Source organism: Poecilia reticulata, linkage group LG8 (genome assembly GCF_000633615.1).
Source record: "Poecilia reticulata strain Guanapo linkage group LG8, Guppy_female_1.0+MT, whole genome shotgun sequence".
NCBI lineage: Eukaryota > Metazoa > Chordata > Actinopteri > Cyprinodontiformes > Poeciliidae > Poecilia > Poecilia reticulata.
The window spans coordinates 9,971,713-9,999,138 of NC_024338.1; the positions used below are offsets into that span (position 1 = coordinate 9,971,713).

Sequence of the window (27,426 nt, forward strand, 5' to 3'; positions counted from 1 at the left end):
CCTTCTAATCTTGTGCACCCATGTTGATACACCTGTGTGTGATTTTGGCCAATTTAAGTGGAAATAAATCTGGGGTGTTTTAGCTATTATAAAATGTATGTGGTTTGAGATGGGTGGTTATATCATGCAAATTGCAAAACTATTCAATTAGTCAATCTTTTTGCTTTGCACACTGAATAGCTTTTCATTGGTTCTCAAATTAATGACTTTATATTATTTATAAAATAATGGTCAATGAATTGCATAGGAAATGTCATTTCTCAAAATTAAAGTATTTAAATGTACTCCCAATAGCAGATGGCTATGTCAGTTTAATTGATTAGGTTTAAAAGCACAAGGAAAACATTAATTTATGAACATTGCTGCACAGGTAACAACAGCAGAAAAGATTAACAAATGATAGACCATATGAGACAGTCTCAGGTTTCCTAGCATGAGTTTAATATCTAGCCTGGCTGCCATATAACACAAAGTTTATTAGGATTTCTAACAGAATGCAACAAGGGTTCACACACTGCAGTATACTGATTTGTGAATATTTATCTTTACAGCTTAAAAGCACAACATGAAGCAAATATAATTATTATGGCGATGTATTGCTAAAAGCAGTTAGCATTTCAATACATAATGAATTCAACTGTTGTTTCTACTTGCAACAACTCAGTTAAGTTGGCATTGACATCATTCCTAATACAAAGGTCCAAGTTCTGAGACAAATCAAACTGATACCAGAACATTGAGAACAAGAAAAATAGAGTGCTCGTTGGCTCCCTCTGCTGGCCTCGGCAGTAGCTAAGTTTGCTTATGCCTTGAGAAGGAGCTACGAATATCAAAAGTTTTGTTTCAAAAAAAGATTTGTGTCATTACTTCGAAGTTAGTCGTTTTTGTTTCCCATAGCACGCTCGTTCAAAAATGTGGATAAACGTTTTTTTATTATGATTATACCATTCGTGTTAGTTTTTTTTTTTTCAGGTCATAAATGCACTTTTGTGTAATATGTCCAATGTGCGAGGAACATACCGGGCCCATATGAGTTAACACAGATGAGAACCTCGTCGGGGATGGGCTCGTGTTTGGATCACCATGCGGATGTGACATTTCAGAGAAGAGCGCGGCCGCCATTTTGAGATTTCCCTCAGACCCAACACATCACAAACCACGGGAGGAGCGGGTCGAGAGCCGCCGCACAGCATCGTATGACCGGGCACATTCCTCAGAAACAGTCGAGAGGTTAGTTTAAAAATGCAGCGAGGAGCCGCGTCGTGTCGTTGATCGTTTTAGGGGCGTTTTTTGATGGGAATTGTTTAATGTCGAGGCCCTGGTAACTCTTGTCTCCGTGAACTTCCAAATCAGCATTAGTGGAAACTGGTTTGAATGGATAGCTTCTCCCTTCCTTCTCCCCCGGTCGTTGGGCAATCGGAGGAGCAGACGGACTGGGAATACCGCTGGCAAACCTGCTAATTGTGTCCTAGCAGATGAGCCTTTGTTTTCATTGTTGCAGCTGTATTACCTTTTGGCTGCCTAGTGTCAGGTAGCTGAACGCTAGCTGCAAACGGGGTATTTGCTTCTGAAGGTGCAAGCCTCGTTTCCCGGGGTTGAACCGGATTGATTTAGTTCGTTTCAACGGGTCTCCTTCCCCGGAGTCCCAATCCCCCGCCGTCAGCCAGGGACTTGTACCCAACAAAAGCGCCGAGATTGGGCGAATAGCGAGCAAATACGTCCGCGTTTCTCTACCCGCTCCCCAGCTGACCTCCCCTCCTCACTCCCCGGCGCTGACAGCGGACAAGGCCGAGGTCGCAACAGAGCAGGCCCGGCCGCCGAGGCTCGACCTGTCCACCCCACCTCCGCAACCCGCCGCTACACCGCACCAGCAGCCCAGAACCCGGTTCCCCGCGGAGCCTGCCCCGGACAAGGTCGAGGGTGACGGAGATAGCAGAGAGCACCGCATCACGACAGCAGCTGCCAACATGAACCACCACCATACGCAGCAGCAGCAGCAGCAGCAGAAAGCCGGCGAGCAGCAGCTCAGCGAACCAGAGGACATGGAGATGGAAGGTAAGAAGGGTGAACAGACTTCTTTGCAAAATGCTTGACTTTTTTTTACCTGGTGCATGGCAAATAAGTGACGTTTTGTTGGTGCAGTCTGAGCGCAACATTACAGTAAACAACAAGGCCCGAGGCTGGCTGGGATAGCCGGTTGAATTTCTGCTGATTGTGCGCCCGTTGCAGCAGACTCGCGCGGAGCTGACCTCATTTTGCGTTATAAGCAAACTGTGCTTAATTTATCTTCCCACGTTTTTAGCTAGAAGTTACTTGCAAATAAACCCAATTGGTGTGGCTGTTTTTTAAACCTGGAGACTGGCCGTATAAATCATTCATTCGGCTCGGCTACCGCATTTCTCTTGCTGTTCAGTCTTCGCCGCCGACTCTGTTGTGACAAGCGATCTGATGTGGTTTATTAATTAAACGTGTAGAATGGGGGCACAATCTCTATAGATTTCAGGTCGTGTTGATCGTTGATAAACTAAAGAATTGTAAACAACGTTGCTTAGTTTTGCAAATCACATGAATCCATTTCACGGTAAATTAATCTTTCTTCACTGTAGTTCCTGGGTTGAATTGACAGATAAAAATACCTGTCTGCATAGTCCATCAACGCTTCTGTGATTAAACCGTAGTTTGCCACTCTATCGTTTATAACTGTTCGATAGATATCGTTGCTAGCCTGAAGAGGATGAGTGCTAGTAGCGTGTTTGAATTGAAGGCTGCTAATTGCACAGTGAAACGCTCCGCAGTTCAATAAATTAACATTTTATTAAAGTTAGATATGTAGTCAGAGAAAGTACATTATTTCTTTGTGTAGTTATATTCCTCTCAAACACAATGAACACAGTTTGCGTGACAAGCAATTCTAAACTGGTAAATTAGCTTCAAGGCCCAGTTCGTTTTGTGTCATCCTTGGTTAGCATGCTAGTTAGCGTATGCTAACGGAGGGGGGTGTGTGGCGTTCCAAAATGGTGGCCTTTTCGATTCTGCTAGAGCGTTTGGGCCTTGGTTGCTAACCCGGTGCGGATTTCTTTTTGTATTTTTCTCAATTCCTATCCTAGAGTGATGACGTTTTGTTGCATTTTTCACCTTGTATTGAATTTAGCATGCTAGTTGGTGTTTTTGTGTACAGCTAATGTTGCCTAATAAGGACCAGCAGATCATTTTGTTGCTAATGGTTGCTAGGTGGCTAACGGGAACGCAGATGCGTCAGTACCAGCTTGTGTTCACCACGGTACATGCACTTTGTCGTTTTACGTTTTAATCATAACAGTTTCAAACGCCAACAATAGTTCAACCTCCCGGATAAGTCCGTTGTTTCATACGTTTAACGGCGTTTCAGAAGAGCCGTTTGGCAGAGCTGAAAAGTAACTGTTGTTAGTGGTGCGGTAAGCCAGGCCCACACAGGGGGCAGCGCGGGGATTTGCTGCTTCATTGTATGAAGGACCAAACGGCTGGGAGCTCTCGCCATTTTTAATGATCTGTGTTTTTGTTGGATCGATTTGCAGTCGGGACGAGCCATTGAAACGTGTGTGGACCATTTCCCACACATACCAACAGCATAATTGCTACTTTTATTTATCTCTTATCGATGTCAACTTTAGGGTCCGTTCAGACTCTTTAAGAGAGCCTCGCTGCGTCATTTAGCCTCTGTGATTTAATTCTTATCTAATCTAACACACATTAATGATAATCGTGTAACACACGCAATACCAATTACTTTATTCTGTTTTGCAGTGACTAAGCATGTCTGTTCATTATTTGTATTGATCATTGTTTTTAATAGTTGTCTCACTAGTAGCAGGTGCATTTACTAGTCAGCCCCTTCTTAGCTTTATACCCTTACAAGTGTGAGAACAAATTGTTTAATATTTTTTCCACAGTTTATTCTAACACATTGCTATTAATTGCTGTACTATGTCTTAGTTACAGTTGATTACAGTTTTATCCCAGTCATTTATCTACATCGCCACAGGTGAACTATGATGCATTCACGTTAAGAGCAAGGTTCCTACTTAGTTTTTATTGAGCTTGCTTTTACCGTTTCCCAGCTTTGAATATGTATGGAATAAGAAAAAAATATTTTGTTTCCAGATTTTTGTTTTTGCATTGCCTAATTTTTAAATGATATCAGTCTGGAAGTGTAAAAATGAACTACTTTAACAACCAGGATTTTTTGTAATATCAATTATAATAAAAAAAAACATCTAAAAATCTTTATAGTGTTGTTTACAAAGCACCAATGCTTTTTTATCTTAACGACCAGAATAGTTTTGTACTGACATGAATTCAAGACCAGAATAAAGTTCTGATTATTTTGACTGGGCTGTTTGAGGCAACCAACACCAAATGAATAGGTAACCTCTTGATTAAAAAAATATAATAGTTTCATGGTTTTAATACCAATATTTGCAAAAAAAAATTTGAAATATATTTTTTAGAATTGAACGTTTTCTTAGCCATCTCTTAGCCTGCCAACTGTATTTAAAAGAAAAGTTTTAAAAAGGAGAATTAGTTGCAATAATTTGACTGACCTGGGTTTTTTTTTGTAAGCAAGTTTTTTGTTTTCTTTTGAGTATAAAAATATTTTTCTTTGGGTTTATATTGATCCATATGTCAATCTTTGTAGTTGAATTTAAGAGGGAAAAATAGTGAAACACTTTAACTATTCAAGAAAAGTTGTATTTGTAGATTATATCATAGACATAATTTACTTACCTGGTTTTACAAGTCACAGCAAAATTGAGCGCATATTTATTTTCTAAATTGACAAAATGGTGAAAAAAAAAATCATAGAAGCATTGTTATTTTTTAATTTTAGTTTTTTTTCTGGTATTTGGGGCGTCTCCTTGTTAAGAAACCACTGTCTCAGTGGGGCGTTGCATGGTTAAATATATTTAATATTGTTGGTCCTATACATGTATGTATAGGACCAACTTGATCACAGTAAAAAGCATGTGCTTATAATTCATGACTAGGAATATCAGTTGACTGCTGATATCTGAAATCGCCTAAATGTTGCGCGCTATCTGCATCAGAACAGTCCCCCCCCTCCCGCTCCGTGGCTTTTCCTAAAAGATTTAGGAAGGTCGGAAAGCTTTTGTCTTTCTGAACCTGTGAACACGCTTCCTGAGAATGTTTTGTTTTTAAATCAAGGCTGCCCTTTAGACATTTCACTGTTCCGCTATGTGGCAATACATTTCTAAGTAGTAGTAATGAGTTTATTTTTTTCCCCCTGCAGTCGGTGAAATAATGAGAGGCTGTTTGTTGCGTTCTTAAGCAGAAACCTTTACGGGTTCCAGGCGAGACTCCTGCCTAAGCGGGACAAAGTTGTCATGCACCTGACTGACAGACTCCATTAATGTGGCGTAATCCACTTGGGGGAAACCAGGTCAGCCTCTTGAAGGCACGGTTCAGTCATGTTACCAGATTGACTGGTGGCGCTCAGAGCAGCATCTGTAGAAAAACAAACAAAACTCGACAGAAGAGATGTCACACGCTCGGGGACATATTTAAGAAGCCATAGCATCATTGTCATCCTCTCCATATTTGCATTCCCACCTTGAAGCGACGCTGGTACCATCCATGTTGCTCTGGATCAGCCTCTGCCAGTGGGATAATTAACATCATCTGCGAGTGTGTCGTGTGTTTTGTTTAAAGAATGACTTGCTTCTTAATTCTGCGTCCTGTCCATAGTTATCCACCCCGCTCTTCCCTTTTGTCCTTTCTGGGGATCTTTTGTTTTTGCATTCATGCACACACTCGCGCGCGCGCGCGCGCGCGCACACACACACACACCCCCACACACTCTCTCTTCCTGATGAGATCAATCTGTCTACACACACACACACATTGGGAAACACTTGTCGTGTTGCCTCGGCATGGTTTTTCCCAACAGGGTGTAACACCGTAGAACATATTTTGTTTTGTCCTCAACAGGAGCTGCAACTAAAACACGAAAGCAAAAAAACACTGAATGGAATGTGTTTATATTCACAGGTTTTAGTAAAATTACTAAAGGGTGGGAGAAAGACAAAAAACAATCTAGCACAGTTTATGATGCACAAATGTTTTTCAGATGGTTTCTATTTCTGTCTTTATCCGTGCAGTGTTGTCATCTTTTCTCTCCCTTTTTTTCTGCGCAGCTGGGGAGACAGACGACCCTCCAAGAATCCCGGCCAACCCGGTGATCAACGGTAACGTGGCCATGGCAGACGGGCACAACAACACAGAGGAGGACATGGAGGATGGTGAGGAGGATGAACGCTCATGCTAGCAGATGATACTTGGAGACATACTTTGAGATCTTATGATTTAGATTTTTCTTTTTTTTTTTTTTTCTTCGACTATAACCACTTTTTTTGTTTTTGAGCCAATCAGTGTTTTTCTTTATTGCTGGTTTTGTATGAGGTCTTACCTGCTGGTTTAGTTTCTCTACTCTCGCTCATTTTTTTGCTTCTATTTATGCATCATAGCATCTGTCTCTACCCTTTCTCTGATTTTCACTAAGCAATGTACATTAAAGGCATTACTTTATGTCTCTACAAACACATCCTTGAAAAGTCTTTAATTCATGTATCTAAATCTAAGGCTTTAAAGTGTATTAAATTTGAACAAGAAAAAGTACATTAAAAATGACATGTTTTAAATTTGTGATGGCAAAATTAATAAATTCTATGTAGTTTGTATTATGAGACTTTTCTGTCAGGTAAAAGTCTGAGTCGCACACAGACATCTTCTCCACTGGAAGCMGTTGAGGCTACCGCTAATTGTCTGCTAATATAGTCTTGCTAGCTACCTAGCTCTTTTCCACCTTTTATTAGTAAGTGTAAATTTATCAGCAGTTAGATGAACAGTGCTTGTCTTTGACACTTGCTAATCTGTACGATGCTACATGTTTCCTGGGCAAAAAAGCTTGCCACTACTATATAACATGCAAAATATGCTACATTTCTGTTGTGATGCAGGACACAATGTTCTTAAAGTCTTCAATTTGACTTGGTGAGATCTGCAGAAACTCTGCAAACTGAACAAAGGGGTATTATTTTAGTTATCTGCCTTTGTTTAGCTGCCGTAGTCTGTTTTTAAGTACAGTAAAATAAATATCCTTATTGTGCAAACAAATCGATATCTGAAGTGCACAAGATCACAATACCAGTCTGTTTACGTTTGTACGGATTACTTTAACATTAGTCAGTTAAATTTAAAGTAAATAGTGTGAACATGAGAAAATGTATTTAGACTCAACTCCCTCACTGTTTCAGTCTATGATCAATTAGAGCACCTGCAGTTTTTATATTTTGTCCTTTCTTGTCCGTCATCTCCTCGCAGACACCAGTTGGAGATCGGAGGCGACCTTCCGGTTCGTCGTGGAGCGCTTCAGTCGCCTTAGCGAGTCCGTTCTCAGCCCGGCCTGCTTCGTCCGGAACCTGCCCTGGAAGATAATGGTGATGCCGCGGTTCTACCCCGACCGGCCTCACCAGAAAAGCGTCGGCTTCTTCCTGCAGTGTAACGCCGAGTCGGACTCCACGTATGTGACTTTGGTTCCATTCTCTCTCTCTCTCTGTCTCTCTCTCTCTCTCTCTCTCTCTCTCTGTCTCTGTCTCTGTCTCTCTCTGTCTCCCTCTCTCTCTGTAGATTTCTTATGTTTGGTTGGTGGTTATTGGGGGGTGTCAGATTTTAGTCAATATGGTCACTTTAGGATTAAATTTATCCAATAACTAATGATCCTTAATTTTTTTTTAAATAGACATTAACACAAAGGTCCAATTTCGTTGTTGAACAAGATTTTTCTTTGTTCTTTACAAAACCCGTTAAGCACTTATAAGTGGAGGAAAAGTGCAGGAACCCTCTCATCTCCTCTTAAAATTGCACTACAGTTAAATAAAAACCCATAGATTCTCTCTTTTAAGGTTGTGTTTCAGTGTGTGGGAAGTAATCCTGCCATTTCCGTTCCAGGTCGTGGTCTTGCCACGCTCAGGCCATGCTAAAAATCATTAACTACAAAGACGACGAGAAGTCATTCAGCCGCAGAATCAGTCACCTATTCTTCCACAAGGAAAACGATTGGGGCTTCTCTAACTTCATGTCCTGGAGTGTAAGTACACAAACCCAACGAGAGCTAACGGAAAGGTCCACTTTTCAAAACATTTTTCTTACCATTTCCCCGTTATTTTCCCGACACGAAACGGGAGCGTAACAGACTATGTAATATTTGCTTTCACAACTCGCAGCGTCTATACAAGCAGTACGCGGAAATGAAATTTTCAGCTTCTTGTTTCCCTGTTAATTGCCGGGTGATGCATGTTTGCTCAGTTTAAATTTAGTTCATCGTTTGAATTTACGTCCTCTTGTTGTTATATCACAGGATGTAACGGATCCAGAGCGAGGCTTTATTGATGACGACAAAGTCACGTTTGAAGTCTACGTCCAGGCAGACGCTCCACATGGAGTCGCGTAAGTAGATTTATCCCTCTGCTGGGCTTTACTTGCATCTTTTTGAACTGAATCTCTGATTATGAATCTTTTATTTTAATTTTTTTTTTGCCTGATTAAACCAGCTGGGACTCCAAGAAACACACAGGCTACGTTGGACTGAAGAACCAGGGAGCCACTTGTTACATGAATAGCCTGCTACAGACACTGTTCTTCACTAACCAGTTACGACGGGTACGGCTATTTCCTGGAATCTTTTCATTGTTTTTACATAAACACGTCAACCAGAGTCCACATTCACTTGTTTTTATTGCGCAAAACCCTGAAGTATTTCTCAGATTCTTTTAACCGAATGAAATGTTTTATGATTTAAATGTTTTTATCTCATCAAGAAACAACCTTTGTCTTAAAGTATTGCCGTTTAAAACCTGTTCATTTCGTAGGCGGTGTACATGATGCCCACAGAAGGCGACGACTCATCCAAGAGTGTTCCCCTGGCGCTGCAGAGGGTTTTCTATGAACTGCAGCACAGCGACAAACCAGTCGGCACCAAAAAACTCACAAAGTCTTTTGGGTAGATTTTTTTTTTTTTTTTTTTACATATATAGACTAAAACAAGCATTTCATGTTTGAAAATGTGACCTTTCTTGAGTGAAATCTTAAAACATCCGTTTGGATTTTATATCCAACTACTGTTCTATTTGTCTATTTTTAATACGCAGGTGGGAAACACTGGATAGCTTCATGCAGCACGATGTACAGGAGCTGTGCAGAGTTGTAAGTTTTCTAGCTGGTCTTAAATGTATCCCCGGGTGTTTGCTGAATGTTTCCTGAAACGCATCATGCCGTGTGATTGTCCAGCTGCTGGACAACGTGGAGAACAAGATGAAAGGCACTTGTGTTGAAGGAACCATCCCCAAGCTGTTCAGAGGAAAGATGGTGGTAAGTTTGTCCCAAGTTTCTCTTGTTGTCTTGTTACTTGAAGAAAATGTACGCAGCTGTTGGACGTGTTTCGAGTTTTGCTCCAAACACGTATGATTTTGTAATCAAACCGGCACAAAGCAGACTAACGTCGTTTCAGATGGATCTCTGGACTGTATAGGTTTAAATATAGAGGTGCGTTAAATCACGACATGATCCTGTGAGAACGATTATTTCTACCCGTCCTGCCGAACGGCGTTCTGACCCGTTTGTGTTCTTTCCTCAGTCATATATCCAGTGTAAGCATGTGGACTACCGGTCTGAGCGGATAGAGGACTACTACGACATCCAGCTTAGCATAAAAGGAAAGAAGAACAGTTAAGTCGCAAGACTTTTTGAAAATTCCTTTTTTTTTTTTTAGGATTTACATGAATCTGTTTGTCAGTTTTATATATATTTTTTAGTTTATTTTTTTCACTAAAATTGATAGTAAGGTGTACAGACATTAAGAAATGGAAACTTTTTTTCCTAATTTTGTCTTTCTCTTTTTGTTCCTAAGTATTCGAGTCATTTAAAGATTATGTTGCGACTGAACAGCTAGACGGAGACAACAAGTACGACGCAGGAGAGCACGGTCTTCAAGTAAGTCTAGTTTTGGCTCATGGCTGCTCTATGGAAATGTATTTGCATCTTTTTGCAATATGTAGAAAATCATAGTTTTCCCCACACATTTTAGCTGTAAAACCACAAACTTTAATGTCTTGCACTGGGATTTCCTGAAGGACACACTTTATAAAGTGGAAGGAAAATGATTTGGGAGTGGATTTTACAGAACAGTTGCTATTTTTCCATGTGAGATTACGAGCATTCATTTCAAATCCTGCCTGACTTCCAGTTGCTTTAGGTCTGGGCTTTGACTAAGCTATTCTACCACATGAGTATGCTTTTATCTAAATAATTTCATTTCGTCAGGTCTGGTTGTATCTTTAAGGCGGTGAATCTCTGCTCCAGCCTTTAACACGGGGATCAGATTCCAGCCTTTAGACGCGTTTCATTGCTTCAACACACTGAATCAAATAAGTAGTTCATTAGCAGGACTCTGAAGAACTTCATTGCATGCCGGCTTGGTTTGGACTAGAGATGCATCTAAAGGTTTGCAGGAAACCAGGCTTCAAGGACTGGAGTTTTACACCCACTCTGGTTTGTTTTCCCCCTCTACAGTTACAGTATATTTATTGCTGCCCCTTTTCCCATCAGCTCTGACCAGATTTCTCATCCTCTGGTGCAAAAATGTATCTTCATAGCATGATGCTGCCACCACCACCTGTTTTCAACTTGCTTGTTTGTCTTATCTGGACTAGAGCTTTCCCTACCATCGCTTTGATCTGAAACATCGCCTGTTGCAATGAGCAATTAATTAACTAAACACATGACAAATTAAAATGAGCTGGATGATTTCCATTATGATGGTGATTATTTTTTTGAAGGTCAATTTTGTTTACAAAGACATTGCAATTGATTTACCATATTTTCCGCACTATAAGGCGCACCGGATTATAAGGTGCACCTTCAATAAATGGCCTATTTAAAACTTTTTTCATAAATAAGGCGCACCGCATAAAAATGCAGTGCGCATTGTTTTTTTTGTTTTTTTATCCCCCGCATAGAATAGATGCTACAGTAGAGGCTGGAGTTACGTTATGCATCCACTAGATGGAGCTGCACTAAAAGGAATGTCAACAAAACAGTCAAACTCCCGTCGGCGAGGAGAGCCTTTCGCGACTGGACCGGGGCGTGGCCGGACAATGGTCACCCTTCTCCGTTTGCGCACAGCATGTTTGTGGAGAACGTGGTGCTAAATGACCTGCAGACGACCTGATTATCAGGTCGGTAGGTAGATCGGTCAGTCAAACTTTATTAACAACCCAGCGTTCTGACAACTATCCCTTGCTAGGCTCAATATTGGTCCATATATAAGGCGCACCAGATTATAAGGCGCACTGTCGGCTTTTGAAGAAATTGAAGGATTTTAGGAGCGCCTTATAGTGTGGAAAATAGGGTTTTTGCGGTCTTTGTTGCAAGTGTTTTTTTATGTTGTTTTGTTTTGTTAGTTTCTGGTCATCATTTTTTAGTAATGATACTTAAAATATCTTCTATTTCTATGACGTACTCTTTACAAAATGAAAATGTAAGTTTTAAATTATAAAATTAAAAATATTTCAAACACTACGGACCATTTTCCGCTCACTTTATACATTTTTTCTACTTCGTTTTGGCCACTGAAAGTTTGTGGTTGTGTGGTATGGAAAAATCTGAATTTTGGATTTATTTATTTTTTATAACTGTATTTTAGTTTGTCTCCTGTATCACGTTTAAACCAACACCGCAATAAAATCCATCAGCAAAATCTTCCACGCAAATGTTCTAACATGTAATTTTGCTTTGCAGGAGGCAGAAAAGGGTGTGAAGTTCCTTACTTTCCCTCCGATCCTTCACCTGCAGCTGATGAGGTTCATGTATGACCCACAGACTGACCAAAATATCAAGATTAATGACAGGTAAAGCATGACTTCTTTTTCATTTTTTTTCCTTCTCTTTTCTGATGGGTTTATTTGTGCATCGCTTCACAAAAAAAAAAAAAAAAAAGCCCTCCTCAAAGTGGTTCATTTCCAGCCTCACAATGTGCCGGTGGCTGATGTCAGGGTATAAATTTAGAGCGTCTGCTCCATATTACCATAGGTTAAAGGGTGCCGCTTATTTCCAGAAAAGGCTGTTGAGTGTGAACACAGCCTGACCACACCATCACCCTGCGATGGCAGTAATGTACGCCGCTCAGATGATTTCTTGTCAGAGTCGTCTTTAGTTGAAAGATGAAAGGGAATAAATGAAACCAAAAACGAATGCTGGAGATTGTTGTGACGTTTTCCTGCGTCATATTCCTGCATGAACTATTGCTTGCTTTCCTCCCTGAACTCTGTGTTTGTTTCTTCTTTAACGTGCGCGTTGACTTTAACTCGTCGATCGTTTCCTGCTGTGATTCCTCCCACCGTCGCAGATTCGAGTTTCCCGACCAGTTACCTCTGGACGAATTCCTGCAGAAGCCAGACTCCAAGGACCCCGCAAACTATATCCTACACGCTGTGTTGGTGCACAGCGGGGACAACCACGGCGGTCACTACGTCGTCTATCTTAACCCCAAAGGAGACGGCAAAGTGAGTGTCAAGGAACCAATTGTAAGGACAAATTTTTTTATGCACTTTTGCAACAAAAATTCTGTGGGTGTGGGGGGTTGTTTATGCTACATCTGTTCCACATATTATGTCTATTTTCTGATGTTAAAATTAAAATATTACGAGACAGAAAATTGCAAAAGTATTCATGCTCCTTGTTGTAGCACAAACAGACCAGGACAAGGGATTGCACCTGCACTGCTTCGACAGAAATTCAAGTCAGAGACTCATGGCTCTCAATTTACGGTTTTCTATATGTTTAAAGATGAGTTTATTCCTCAATTACAGTTTTTATCAGGAATTTAATTTGATTATATCCCAGCATTTCTAATGTAGCCAATATAGAACCCGAGAATAATTTTGGTTTGATATTATCTATTAATATAAATCATTCTGTGACGGAAGGAAAATACGCAACATCGGGATGTTTTTTGATTTTTTTTTTTTTTTCTTTCCCAGCAAAATTGTCCCAACATATGATGTAAATTAAATAAGTCTAAATCATCAAGATGTCTGCATCCTTTAAAAGTCTTAAATTCTTCCATCTAAAACTAAGGGCTTAAAATGATAATAAATTCATTTAAAAAAAGTTATTTGCTGTTGATTTGCTGTAAATACGCAAATCAAAGGTCTTAAATTTTGTCGCTGTTTAAGCTTGTATCTAGTTTTTTGCGTGACTTTTTTTTGTCTGGCAAAAGTTTCAGTCACACAGTTTTTTGTTGTTTTTTTTATTTTTTTTTTTTACATACGTTTTATTCAAACTCAAATTAAAAAGTCTTAAATTTGACTTAAATTTGAAGCCTGCAGGTACCATATGTTTCTACTGCTGCTGTTAGCTATTCAACTCAAAATAAACTGATAGATTGGAATAGGTCAGACCTTTTTTTTTTTTTTTTTTAAAGATTATCCAGAAAAGCATAATCTGTGCACTTCTATAGCGCAGTCCCTTGTGTTGGTCTGTGACACAAAATCTCAGTATAACATACATTTTATTTGTAAAGTGACAAAATGTGAAACAGTTCAAGTGGTATGGATACAAAGACGTGTGAAAAGTCACTTCCTGCCCTGACCCCCCCTCCTCCCTCTCTCCACCTATCGCTTAATTTCCTGCTGCAGTGGTGTAAGTTTGACGACGACGTGGTGTCGCGATGCACCAAGGAGGAGGCCATAGAACACAACTACGGCGGGCACGACGACGACCTGTCGGTCCGTCACTGCACTAACGCGTACATGCTGGTCTACATCCGTGAATCCAAGCTCAGTGAGTGAAACCCTTCTGGGGGAAAAATCAAGTCGAAAGCCTCAAGTGAGTTTGGTTGATGGATGTAATTTCTTTCTTCTTTTTTTTTTTTTTTTTTAACTTAGGTGAGGTTCTCCAGCCGATGACTGATGGGGACATCCCCCAGCAGCTGGTGGAGCGTCTGCAGGAGGAGAAGAGGGTGGAAGCACAGAAGAGGAAGGAACGCCAAGAGGCGCACCTCTACATGCAGGTTCAGGTAGGAAACCACAGAGGCAGTTTTATGCGATACGCAGGAACTCCCCCGTCTCTGTTGGGGCTGCGCGATCAATCACAACAATCTTGGCCTCTGCAGTATTAATATTTCAAACGACCATTTGGAATGGTGTCCTTAGTTCACTCTGCTTGGCAGTAATATACTCAGCCTGTTGGATGCCAAAAGTTGAGGAGGTTTAATGGTTAGAAGTGAAGAAAATGTGGATGTCATCATAAACAAGATACGTGGAATACAAGTTTCAGGGAAAAGTAAAAGCAGCGGCGTTTTAATTATATCTCTGCAGCTTGAACTGATTGGTTCATCTGGGACAATCAGAAGGTTGTGGGTTTGATTCCAGCTTGGTACAAGACCTGTGCATCGGTGTGTATGTGTGTTTCGATGAATGTGGCTGTAATTAAAAGTGCTTTTATGAATTCTGCTTGTTTACCACTCATTAAATAGAAGCAATTTGAGTGATTATTTTGGTTGGCTTTATAGCGTTTCGGTGACAAATTTTCCATTTTCAATCCGATCTGAGGCTGGAACTTGTGAAGTTTTGTTCTTCAAGTCGATGCAGGGTTTTAGTTTAATACTTTGGGGTCCTCTCCCAGCCCAAACTACCATATTTTGGGTTTATTTGTTGACTTTATTGCCTTGCATGAGTTTGTGTGGTTATTTAACCCACTTCTACTGTGATGGACAACTTGGTTTAAATATTTTCCTTCCTTAGGAAAGGAGCTAAAACTGGTTCATTTTTACTGCTGTTTTTTTTTTTTTTTCTGCCACGGGATGTAAAATCAGATTTTTGTTTTTGAATGAAAGTACAAATGAATAAAAAGCGGAACAAATAAAAGCAAATAATTGTTCAAAAGCATTGTTTTTAATATTTACTTGCAAACAAGCTTGTTGCAGTTAATCGGACGCAGGACAAATTAAAATTGGTGCAATACTTTCTACTTTGAAGGGTAACTGTAGACATCATAAACCATTTTAATTGTGCTTTCAGATGTGTGTGGTCTTTATTTTATTTGGTTTATTACTTTTGGTTGTTGTGTTTTTACTTTGGATTTTTAAAATATCACTCAGCTCCACTGTTAAGTGTGTGGGTCTTTGGGAGGGTTGAACTTGCATTATGCTGCCATTATCAATTTTACTTGAAAGTAGCCACAAAACGGCAACATTATCTTCATCAAAAGAAATACTGTGACTATTTGTCGTCCAGCAAAATGTGTTATTGTTATTGCCTAGAATATAAAGAAATAAAAACGGAGGAATAAAAACATTCTTGGAAATACCATAAAACAGTTTTTTCCTCAGTTTTGTGTCAATATTAGACCACATGCAGATCTAGTCAGCCCTCAGCTGAGGCTATTCTTCTGGGCTTATTTATGTGTGAAATGCTAAACATTCAGACCTTTTTTGCTGTTCCATCTTTCTCATTCTACATGTTTATCTATCTTCTACATCCAGATGGTGACAGAGGACCAGTTCTGTGGGCATCAGGGCAATGATATGTACGACGAAGAGAAAGTAAAGTACACAGTCTTCAAAATCCTGAAAAGCTCCACCCTGCAGGAGTTTGTCCAGAACCTCTCCCAAACCATGGTGAGTCACTCATGTTCGTCCGAGGCGCAGAGTTGCACAAAACACGAAAGATTCTTTTACCGTAATGTGTTCTCTAAATCAAAATTCACTTTGCACAAAAAAAAGCTGAACCTCTAAATCATGCCTGTATTTGTTGCTTTTCAACCTCAAGTCAAGGTGGGACTTAATTTATCTCACAGGGGAAAGCAGTTCTGTTTTTCCTCAAAGCGTTGCCACAGTCACTGTTTGAAGGTTAAGACTTGTCGTTTTTCCTGTTTGCCTACAAAGTAGAATCTAAACTGTCAGAAGAAGAAAAAAGTGCACTGACATTCACTACCGTTCATTCCTTCTGTCCTTGTTATCAACTACAACATGTCTCTGTAAAGTATTCTAAAGTTGAGCATTTTTGTGCTGCAGGGTTTCCCGCAGGACCAGATGAGGCTTTGGCCCATGCAGGCCCGCAGTAACGGAACCAAGCGACCCGCCATGCTCGACTACGAGGCCGATTGTAACAAATCGGTACGTGTTTGCTTCAGAAAGGGTTTTTTTCTGGGCGTGTTTTCAGCAGTTGATCAGGTTTTGTTCGAGTCACGCGCCTCCGGTCGTCCCGATTTAGGAGGAAGCGCTTTTAAAGACGCGACTGAAAACCACAAATAAAAAAATCCTTGAAATTGTTACGTCACCGCTCTGATCAAACGCTGATCTTCAGAAATACGTTCCGGTATTGTAATCCGTTATTTAAAGGACAAACTGGGGTTTGAAATTCAATTGTTTGTTTTCAAGGCTTGGAAAGTGCTTGATATTCAACCTGCACAGTTTGTAATAAAGTGCAATTTAACGTTAGCATAAATTTGGAAAATGTTGTTTTACAGTTGAAGCCAGATGATTTCATTTGCTTAATTGAAACATAAATAATTTTCCTTTTCCTCATTGTCTGAAGTTGTCAGGCTAAACTTTCTTTTCCTGTTTTTGGTCGGTTAGAATTGCCAAAATTATTTTCTATTTGCTAAGTGCCAGAAAATTTAGGGAATTTTTTATTTTATTTTATTTTTTTAGATTTCTTGGTTTATTTTATTTAAACATTTAATGTGAGCAGGAATATTATTTACCTTAACACGATCTGTTTGGATCGTTTCAATGTAGTGAATATTTATTATTCCTAATGGTTCAATGACTTATTGATCTGTGTGGCTGAATAAAGGTTGGTTTATGTTTTATACTTTAAATATGAGGATTTTTTTTGTTACATCAGTGTTTTGTTCTCGGACCAGTGAGAAAAATATTAATAATAGTTACAAATGATGCATAGATGTGAATGCAGACTTCTTTTTTTTGTTGTTGTTTTCTAATTTTCGTAATTTTTACCTCTAAAGTGTGGCGCTGGTAAAGTTTGAAAAGTTTTCCTGAATTTTCCTGTGGGAGAAAGATGTACAAACCCTAAGAAATAAACATTTGCTGTTTATTTACATATTTATTCTTTGGGAAATGCCTCAAGCTATGATGCAAGGTCACCATTTTGGATGTTGTGTTTTTGTTTGTTAGATGATCGACTTGAGTGACAACGAAAACCCCTGGACAATATTTCTGGAGACCGTGGATCCAGAGTTGGCAGCCAGCGGAGCCACGTTACCCAAGTTTGACAAAGACCGTGAGTTTCACTCACGTCCGTCATCCAATCACGCATCCTTCTGTAGCGAGAAAACATTAAATATAAATATGTCGGGGTCTCTAAGCGTGTTTAATCAGATTCAACAGAGAAGGTCGGCATGTTGTTGTAAACCTGCCCTCTTTGTTATCAATACATTTTATCTTCACGCTTTAAAACTTGAACGATCAAGAGGGGAGATTCGGATACACATCCCGATGAGTCTCTAGTCTAAAGTATCTTTAAGCATTTATTAAATGTCATTTTCATTAAGGTTGCACTTTGGTTTTTAAAAACATCCATTTTTATTGGTCTGATGTAATATCCTAATTTTAAACATTATATTTCCATCATCTGTAAATGGAAAATTACCATCAATTAACAAACATAAAGGCTTTCGAACGTCCATCTCTGTGTATTTAATCTATATAACATGTTTCGCTGAGTGATAAAGTTTCTGAAATAAAGGGGCTTTTCAATAACATTCTAAGTTATTAAATTGGGTTGCAGTTGAACTTTAACTTGGTTGATATGTATTTTTTTAAATTAATATGCTTTTTTTTTTTTTAAGATGATGTCATGTTGTTCTTGAAGATGTACGACCCCAAAACCAGAAGCTTAAATTATTGTGGACATATCTACACACCTATATCCTGCAAAATAAGTAAGAATATCTCTGGACGTTTATCTCCAATACCTTTTTTATTTTGTACTAAATCAATTTTTCCTGCTTCACCCAGGAGACCTGCTGCCAGTCATGTGTGAGAGAGCAGGATTCCAGCAGGAAACTAGCCTTATCCTCTATGAGGTGAGCTCTGTTTGTTGCCGTCGGTGTGACTTTTCACCACGTTTTCCGCCGGTTTTGACTTCATCCCACTTTGATGATGATTTCATTGCTGCAGGAAGTAAAGCCCAACCTAACGGAGCGGATCCAGGACTACGATGTCTCTCTGGACAAGGCCCTAGACGAGCTCATGGACGGCGACATAATTGTCTTCCAGAAGTGAGTTTTGCCGTTTGTTTTAACCGGCAGCGTTTTGTAAACCCGGGTCAGAGTTGTTGTTTCTGTGCAGCCTGGAAGAGAGGAGGATTTGGTTTTAGGCATGTGTTGGATGTGGATGTGTGTGGGAATAGAAAGGAGCCGGGAGGAAAATATTCCCAGAGTTTAACACAGGAAAATTCTGGAGTCATCTACAAGGTCTCTCAACCGTCCGTCCATCTGTCCTCCCTACACCGGTCCATTTTTTTTAATCTGCCAAGTCATAATTTGTCTTTAACTTCTATCCTTACTATTTTTCCTTCCTTCCTGTTTTCCTTTTTCTTTTTATCCTTTTAGTTTTTTCTTCCGTTCTTTTATCTTTCCTTCTTTTATTCTTTTTTGATTCCATCCTTTTCTTTCATCCTTTGTATCCTTCCTTTCTTTAACGCTTCTCCTTACCCTTCTTCCTTCTATCCTATTTTACTTTCATTTTTATCATTCCTTTTGTACTTTTTCTTTCCTATCCTTTCTCCCTCTGTTCTTTCCATCCTATACTCCTCCTTTCCGTCCTTCCTTCCTTTTTTTTATAGGTTAGTTATTTTTTTTTTTTGTTTGTTTGTTGTTTTTTTTTTACATATTTCATGTTTTAAACTGTAGAAATATTCACAGTAAATTTAATTTGACATTTCAGACTTGTGCTTGGAGACTGGAATAGAACAAGAAATCAAAGTTTTCGCCTGGGGAAGTTTGGAGTTTTGACATGAAGCAGGTTCAGGAACCGTGTTTGGAGTCCAGTTTGTTTTTTAAAAAGCAGAAAAACTGTTCATCTGTTAACTTTATCTTTTAATCTGAAATTGTTCTGATATTAGGTGTGTGTGTGTGTGTGTCTGTGTGTGTGTATGTGTGTGCCTTTTGTCTTTGACTGATTCTGTCCACATAAAACAAAAACAACTTTGATCCCGATGGAGAGTTGTGTCTCCGTACGGTCTGTCGCTACGCGAGCGGCGCTTTAATCTCGTTCTCCTGCCGCTCCCTGCACAGGGACGACCCAGAGAACGACAGCAGTGAGCTGCCCACAGCGAAGGACTATTTCCGGGATCTGTACCACCGAGTTGATGTCATTTTCTGTGACAAGACCATCCACAACGACCCCGGCTTCGTGGTCACGCTCTCGAACCGCATGAACTATTTTCAGGTGCGTTTGCTCGGCTTGATTAATGCCGCCTGGATTGAGGGGTCACCTCTTTTCATCCCTTCGTACAGCTAAATTGAGCAAAAATCTTTTTTTTTTCTTCTCATGCTGAAAAGACGTTTAACAATATTAAAGTTAAATTTACTTGTTTAATCGAATTTGAGCTCTTCTTGGGTGCTTAAAGTACCGCTAGCACTTTGAAATTCTTACTGATTATGCAAGGAGATGTGTAGTTTTCTGGTTGACGTATAAATCTGATCTTTATTTGCTTTGTTTGTTCGTCTGGTTTGCTCGAGGCGCCTGACGTAGACGCTGCCTGACGGGTGCTAACCTACTTGTAATGTGTGTGTTTTTGTCAGGTGGCCAAGACAGTCGCACAGAGGTTGAACACAGATCCAATGCTGCTGCAGTTCTTCAAGTCCCAGGGGTAGGAGGCTTGTCCCATCCACACACTGACGCACAATAATTCATCTTAAGAGTTTTTTTAATTTTTAAAATAAAGTATAGAATATGTATAGACTGTAGATGAATTGATAAAACATAATTAAGGTGTAAAATGTCTTAAATTATATTTAGGTAGGGGTTAAATTTGTTTGTTGGTCCATTTATTGCTTTTTTAAAATATATATTTTATTCAGTCTGTTGCAGTTTTTGCTGCAGCAAAAGTAAAAACATTTCAATCAGGTTGGACTAATTTGAAATTATTTTATTCGGCCTCCAACCACAAGTCAACAATGGTTAAAAAATAAATGTAAAAAATACTAAGATGGGGAAAAAAATGATGACCCCAAATTTGTGGAAATTATCCTTTTTTCTTCAACAGTTCAGATTAATTTCTTTTAAATGGGACAATGCCTATTAATGAATATTTACATGTAAATACATGAGATTATAGCCAGGTAGCTGATCTCCATCTCTAGTCCCTTTGGCAGGTTGAGGTTGAGCACAATAATAAATACAGGGATAAAAAAAACACAAACGCTGCAAAATAAGAAACACAGGAAACGACCTTCAAAGCTATACATCTTTCCATATGCTCAGCGTTGACATGTTGACTTTCCAAGAGCCGATTTTTAAGATGCTTTTTAAAGTCCAACGCCCTTTTTATGTTCTGACTCTTTTGTGACGTACAGATTTAATAACAAATGAGCTTTATTGTAGAGAAGGTAAAATAAGACACCAAAAGAAAACCACAATAAGCAAATGTTTGCCTTTTTAATTTAATAAATTTTCCCAATTTTTGTCCTCCGGTGGCAACAAAAATCTTGATTCAGATGATCTACAATATCCAGTCTGTTGAACGTTTGCCAAATGCCTTAACCGAGTTGCGTCTTGGACTTGATTGCTTTCTGTTTGGTCATTTCCAGCTGTGAGAAATGTTGTGTAACCTGTCCCCCCTCCACCTCTCTCTTTGTTTTCCTCTTTAACTCCTCCCTCTCGCCTCTCACTTCTTCTGTGCATCTTTCTCTCCATGCCAACTTACACATCTTCTCTCCTCCATGACTCCCCTCCCCCGCGCCCTCTCCCGTCTTTCTCCATCCGTCCTTCCTTCCCTTCACCGCCCTGCCCCCCCTGCCTGGTGGTGTGGTGGCCAGGTACAGGGACGGTCCAGGGAATCCTCTCAGACACAACTATGATGGGACACTGCGAGACCTGCTGCAATTCTTCAAGCCTCGGCAGCCCAAGAAGCTTTACTACCAGCAGGTGGGAATGCTTGGACATTTGATTTCTTTCTTTTTAATTGTCATATACCGATTAGCCGCGTTTGTGCCATCAAATTTGGATTTTGAAAGACATTTTTCTGGATTACGTCGGCTAGAAAGACGTGTTAAAACTCAGTTTTTCCGTTTATCGCAAAAGTGTCGTCACCCGCTGGTCTGCTTTCGCGCTCTGATGCCGTTCAGTGGGTTGCCGATAGATTGTCCAGGCTGAGCTAACGAGATTTCGGGCTTACCTCAGTAGGCTTACACCAACCAGCTAAAGTTAGAAAATACGAGAGCCCGGTGTGTTTTTAAGTACATAATCAGTTTAATCCTATTGCAGTTATATATTCAATTCCCTATTTTAAAGTCTGCAGCTTTTCGTTTGTTACAATGTGAACCACCTGTGGCCTCACAGCTGGGAAAGAGAAAATAAAACTTTCTGGGGGAATTGACCACAGTTTTTTTTTTTTTCGTTTTTTTTTTTTTTTTTGCTACCAGGTTTATCCATGAGTATTTACCACATTTTTATTTCTGATCCTCACGTTTGGGTCAAATTTTTTTTAGACGAGTACAAACGTTAACGACGGAAAGAGGTGAATCACAGGCAGCCTTTACGATCGAATAAAAGAATAAAAACGTGTTTTCCTCTTGCTGTGCTCACAGTTGAAGATGAAGATTACAGACTTTGAGAACAGGAGGAGTTTTAAATGCATATGGCTCAACAGCCAGTTCAGAGAGGAGGTAAGCCGCTCGCTTTGATTGTTTTGTTCAGCTAAAAATGTATTTCTGTGTATTTATGCAATTGGTCAAATGTTTGTTTTTTTCTCACACACTTTTATTGCAGGAGATCACCCTGTACCCTGACAAACATGGCTGCGTACGGGACCTTTTGGAAGAATGTAAAAAGGCAGTGGAGTTGTCTGAAAACGGCTCTGAGAAGCTCAGGTATTTATCTCAGAATACGCGAAACACAGCAACATATCCACCTTAAAATTCCACCGATTTTCTAAAACTGGGGGGTGGGAAATTAAAATACAAACTTGATCAGGATTTGGTGCACTGATTTACTCTAACTTCACTCGCATTGTATTTTTTTGAGGTTTTCAGCTAATTGAGGGTTAAATTGATCTTTTTTTAAGTAGTACTGGCCTCACACACAGAAACATAACTTCACCTGAGTGGCTCATGTCTCACACACAGAGGAGCAGCCGCTGCTATAGTCTTTCATTTCCAAATATTTTTTTAAAAATCGTCATTTTTTTTACGATTTATTTATTTAAATAAAAATCAAAGTGAAATAATTTGGTGTGACGTTTGAGGCTGCTGCAGCCTCATCAAATATTAAATCTTCTCCTCTGGCATGTACTTAAATACCTGAATAGACATCTCCTACAGATGCCTTCAAAGTTTGGTTTTTATTTTCCACTTCTGGATAAGTATGGAAAAATGTAAATTGGGGATCTTGGCATCTTTATGTCTTCTGTTACTGAGCCGTTTCTTGGTGGGGTAAAGACATTTATTCTTAGCATCACAACTTGAGTTTCTATCGGTCGCTTAGGTCATTTTGCGATTTGAGTTACTGACTGCAAAATATGTATTAATTGGGGGAAAAAAACAGATCTCTACTTTTTTATTTTAGTTTTTTGCTTTAGTTCTAAACTTTGCTTTGACTAACTGTGATCATAAGGATAAATATTTAACCCTAAATGCATTATTTAATGTGTTCAGCTGATCTGTCTACATAGTTGAAAAATGGGAAAATTTGGCCTGAAAAACCTCGAAGTAAAACCAAAAGAACCGCAAGAATATTTTCCACCTTTTTAATGACTCTGCTGTCGTTTTTAATTCCTCATAATTTCTTGTATTTCGAACAGCTGCTGCTTCACATCAAACTCTCTTCTGTCTCCCCTCCCTCCCTGCAGGCTGTTAGAGATAGTAAGCTATAAAATCATCGGGGTTCACCAGGAGGACGAGCTGCTAGAATGTTTATCTCCTGCTGCCAGTCGCACCTTTAGAATAGAGGTAAGTGTGTTTGGGAGGTGTGTATTTTTAGCCGCTTTGCCCTCCTCCAGCTACATCTCCTCTGCAGAGCTGTCAGCTCTGACGCGCCCGATTCAGTTTGCTTCTTTAGAATCAGATTAGTGCTGCTTTGGTTCTTTGAATATTTCCAGCTGCAGAATAAATACAACCCAGAATTTTTCACAAACAAAAAAAAAATCCCATTTTCTACATTTAGGAGATTCCTTTGGACCAGGTGGACTTGGACAAGGACACTGAGATGTTGATCCCAGTCGCTCACTTCCACAAGGAAGTCTTTGGCACCTTTGGGATTCCCTTCTTGCTCAAGATCAGACAGGCATGTGCCGCCGTGGCTTCGTGTCGAATGTTTGTCGGATTGTTTTATTTCTATTGAGTGACTTAAATTTCTCCATCCTCCCTGCAGGGGGAGCCGTTTAGGGAGGTGATGAGGAGGATCCAGACCATGCTGGACATCCAGGAGAAAGAATTTGAGAAGGTGTGGTGTCACGTTGTTTAAAAAAAAAAAAAAAAAAAGTAAAAACATTTCTATTTATTTTTGCATATTTTCTAAATTTTTCCAAGTTTAAGTTTGCGATTGTGATGATGGGCCGGCATCAGTACATCACCGAAGACGAGTACGAGGTCAACCTGAAGGACTTTGAGCCACAGCCAGGTATTTCCTGTTGATGCAACTTTGGATGTGAAGCATCACTATAATATACAAATGTCTCCATGTTGAGTTTCAGTTTTGGGTTTGAGGTCACTAAAGTTCAAAAGGGATTTCCTCCACACAAAGAACTCCCAGTAACATTTGAGCAACCGAAAGCTGCCCTGCGTTATTAGTTCAACCACGTTGTGTCACAAATAGGTTTAAAGGATTTTAGGTGACCTCTAAACAAGCAGTTTTTTTTTTTTTTTTTTGCCAAATATAATAAAGGGGAGCGCAAACGTTAAAGCGCTATTTCAGAGTTTCAAACAGTTAAATGTGGTAAATAATTACTGGTATGGTCATTTATTAAACTTGGGAGATTATTTACAGTGACGCTCTGCCAATAAACTTAATGTTTTAAACATTAACAAAACATGTGAAGAATGCTCTGGCTCATGGAGAACGGGGGGAGAGCCAAGGTTGCTACCAACTTTTTAGAAAAGTCTTGAATTTGCTTTTATGACTTTCCAACCGTGGATAAGTACAGGAAGAAAAGAAAGTACTGCGGAGAGATGTTTGTCTTTTTGTTGTGGCGGGACTATTTACTATTATATCTAGTTTATTTTCTTGTCACACTTTTCTGTGAGGCAGAACTTGAATGTTCTATGTGACTCAAGCGGTTGATGCTACAGCTAAACTAGCTGCTAATATACCCTTGCTAGCTAGTTGTCTTGTTTGCATCTATCATTGATAAGTGTGAACTGCTGCCAGTTGCCCGGGTGATGTTCATCTTTGCCACTGGCTCACTTCTGTCGCCAACACGTATAACGCGATGTGCATTCTGGGGAAAAAAAAAAAAGACTTGGCAAAATGTAAAAAATACAATTTGATGTTGTGACACAGGTCTTAAATTTAATTCATAACGGTCTTAAAAAGTCTTTAATTTGAGTTGGTGCAGAAACTCTGGTTATGGGGCCTTGTTTTGCTCTGAAACACATTTTCTTCATGTTGTATTTCCAGGAGATGTTTCTGTATTTTTATTTATTTATTTACTTATTTAATCGGGCAGCAGCCGAGGCGCCTCACAAACCTCTCTGGCATCTTGTCCCCCACAGGTAACATGTCCCACCCACGGCCCTGGCTAGGGTTGGATCATTTCAACAAAGCTCCAAAGAGAGGTCGCTACACATACCTGGAGAAAGCAATCAAGATCCACAACTAAAGCAGCCTGGCCCCCCTCCTCCCGACCCCGACTCCTCCTCCTCCTTCTCCTCTTTGTTCTCCTCATCTTCCTCAAATCCTTCCTCCCTCCCTCTTTCCCACTTTAACAAACCATAACCACAGACTGTAACCAACCGTGTGTGTGTGAGTGCGTGTTTGTGTGCGAGACTGTGGGTGTGCGTGCTTGCTTGTATGCGTGTGTGTGTTCATCACTCTAACACCCGCCTGGACACCTCTACAGCTCTGCACCGGCACTACGACTTCAGCGACACAGGATCTCGCTGCAGCTGACAGATTATTCTTCAAAGGAAAATAAACTGCACCAACCACCTCCTGACTGTTGATTTTTGTTGTACATTTTTTTTTTTTTTTTTTTTTCCTCTTTTTTTTTTTTTTTTTTTTTTTTTTTTTTTTTAAACCGTCTCCCTTTACGTTTGAGGCTGTTCGGCTTTTCTACCTGTTCACTGCCTGCTTTTTGTTGCCTGTCTTGAAGTGGGAGATGTAAAATTGGGTTTTAAGATGAATTTGAAAAGCGGAAACTACGTCTTTTCTCCCTACTTCTGTTTTTTTTTTTTTTCCTTCGTTGGGGCTAAGGAGGGTTGTTTTAAATGAAGTTGCTTGGAGAGGAACTGCACCGCTATGTATTGAATTAGATGAAAAGATGTTTGCTCAGAGCTTCGTGATAGTTCCTTCTCCCATCCTATAGTGCAACAAAAAAAAGAAAAAAAAAAACCAGTATTTCCAAGTTTACACAATTCTTTCTCACTTAGTTTGGTTGGAGGACAGTAAATCTGTTAATTTTTTGCAGATCTTGTATAATAAAACTTTAAAAAAAAAATCTGCAAAACGGCATCTGTTGAAAATAAATGGAGAAAAACCAGAATTGTCTCTTTAATCTTGAGAGTTGGCACTTACTGTCGCAGCTTTCTCAGGACCGTCTGTTTTTCGTAACATCTCGAATCACACGTGCACAAACACTTTTGCCCTCCACGCCCCTCCCCTTTAATAGTTTGTTACTCATTCCTCGAAACACAAACACGCACACACTTCCTTCCTCTCCCTCCCTCCCCACTCTCCATCTCTCTCGACTCTGTCGCCCTCTGGTGGTTGAAAGCAGGAACTGCATCGTGCTTGGTCGAGCTGCAGTCCCTTCAAGTTTGAGGATTGTGTAGAGCCAAAACCAGCATTGTAAGAAACACTTTAAGCCCTCTGAATCCCCGCCCCTCCTGTCTCTTTTTATTATTTTTAAGCACAGATGGAATGCACCCCTTAAAAACGCATAGCTGGCTCTGTAAAGACGACATTTAAGAATTGTATATTTAAAAATATGAACGTGTAAAATTTAAGAGAAACGCCTTTTCTTGTTGGGTACAGAAGGAGCCAGGTGTTCATATTTCTTGTGTGTAGATTTTTTTTTTCTTTTTCCTTTGTTCCTGATGTACCATTGACAACTTTTTTTTTCTTTTTCTGTTACCTACAGATTTCTTTCTTGGAAAAACTTAACTGCAGTGGTTTGTCTTGTTTAAAAACCTTGCGTACAAAGATGACCTGCAGAATCACCTTGATTTGATCTTTTCCGGTTGAAAATCATCAGTGTAGCAGCAGTGTACGACAACTATTCCTGTATATTGCCTTTTTGCTGGAAAATGTATGTTGAATAAAAATTTTCTATAAAAACGAGAAAAAAAAACAACTCGACTGCTACTGGTCCATATGGGGCAACGTGCTGGTAAAGCAGTGGCTGGTGGTTATTCATCAGGAAGTTACTGTGCTTTTCATTACAAGATCATTTGATTAGTACACACAAAGCCACATGTGCTGAACCCAAATAAATTATATGCAGCACTTTGAGGACATTAATAAGCAAACGTCTTCATGAAGACCAAGGAACGCATGAGAAAGATCAGGTTGCGGTGAAGTATACGGCAGGGTTAGCTTACAGGATGAGATCCAAAGCTTTGAACAACTTAAAGAACTCAGTTTTATCAACTAATCCCATTGAGGCATGGCTGTTCATCTAAGCAGCCTAGATCCTCAGGATTACTTTGGAGACATTCAAAGTTTAGATCATGCACCCAAATATGGGCTTAATGGAAGGGTAACAAAAAGAGCCATTGTTCTGAGCGTTGTAGGTGACATCAGGGAAAGAAAACTCAACACTGCATCCTTGGAGCGAATTGAGGTAGTGCTGACATCAGCCTGTGCTTGATGCTTTCCTCAAGCAGAGAAAGGTGAAGATAGGTGGCGCCAAATGCAGGCCAATCTGGGAAGAAAACCTGTGAGGTCCGATGCCTTTCTCTTAAGATGAG

General features: G+C 39.8%; 1 protein-coding gene across 6 annotated transcripts; it reads left to right on the plus strand.

The window, feature by feature from the left end:
- The first annotated feature begins 909 nt into the window (after positions 1–909).
- usp7 (ubiquitin specific peptidase 7 (herpes virus-associated)) lies at positions 910–25,451 on the plus strand. 6 transcript variants are annotated; one of them, XM_008415719.2, is made up of 32 exons: positions 910–1,230; positions 1,780–2,055; positions 6,192–6,296; positions 7,378–7,576; positions 8,005–8,143; positions 8,414–8,502; positions 8,607–8,715; positions 8,925–9,055; positions 9,204–9,258; positions 9,343–9,423; positions 9,689–9,779; positions 9,962–10,044; positions 11,851–11,960; positions 12,458–12,635; positions 13,749–13,893; positions 13,998–14,128; positions 15,596–15,730; positions 16,127–16,228; positions 17,252–17,357; positions 17,926–18,018; positions 18,095–18,162; positions 18,257–18,357; positions 19,375–19,528; positions 19,885–19,952; positions 21,121–21,229; positions 21,892–21,969; positions 22,073–22,173; positions 23,151–23,250; positions 23,465–23,584; positions 23,672–23,743; positions 23,830–23,920; positions 25,012–25,451. In XM_008415719.2, the coding sequence occupies exons 1-32, from the start codon at positions 1,197–1,199 to the stop codon at positions 25,116–25,118; spliced, it is 3,561 nt and encodes a 1,186-aa protein (XP_008413941.1). In that variant the 5' UTR covers positions 910–1,196; the 3' UTR covers positions 25,119–25,451. The 6 variants fall into 6 exon arrangements, with proteins under 6 accessions (XP_008413941.1, XP_008413942.1, XP_008413943.1 ...); XM_008415720.2 differs by having other exon boundaries at positions 21,127–21,229; XM_008415721.2 differs by having other exon boundaries at positions 12,458–12,614.
- The last annotated feature ends 1,975 nt before the right edge of the window (positions 25,452–27,426 follow it).

Bases quoted from the DNA above. Each gene is read 5' to 3' on its own strand.
- usp7 (XM_008415719.2), top strand. From the start codon at position 1,197: ATGACCGGGCACATTCCTCAGAAACAGTCGAGAG. The intron at 8,503-8,606 runs GTAAGTAGATTT...TGATTAAACCAG, and splicing joins GACGCTCCACATGGAGTCGC to CTGGGACTCCAAGAAACACA. The intron at 21,970-22,072 runs GTAAGCCGCTCG...CTTTTATTGCAG, and splicing joins ACAGCCAGTTCAGAGAGGAG to GAGATCACCCTGTACCCTGA.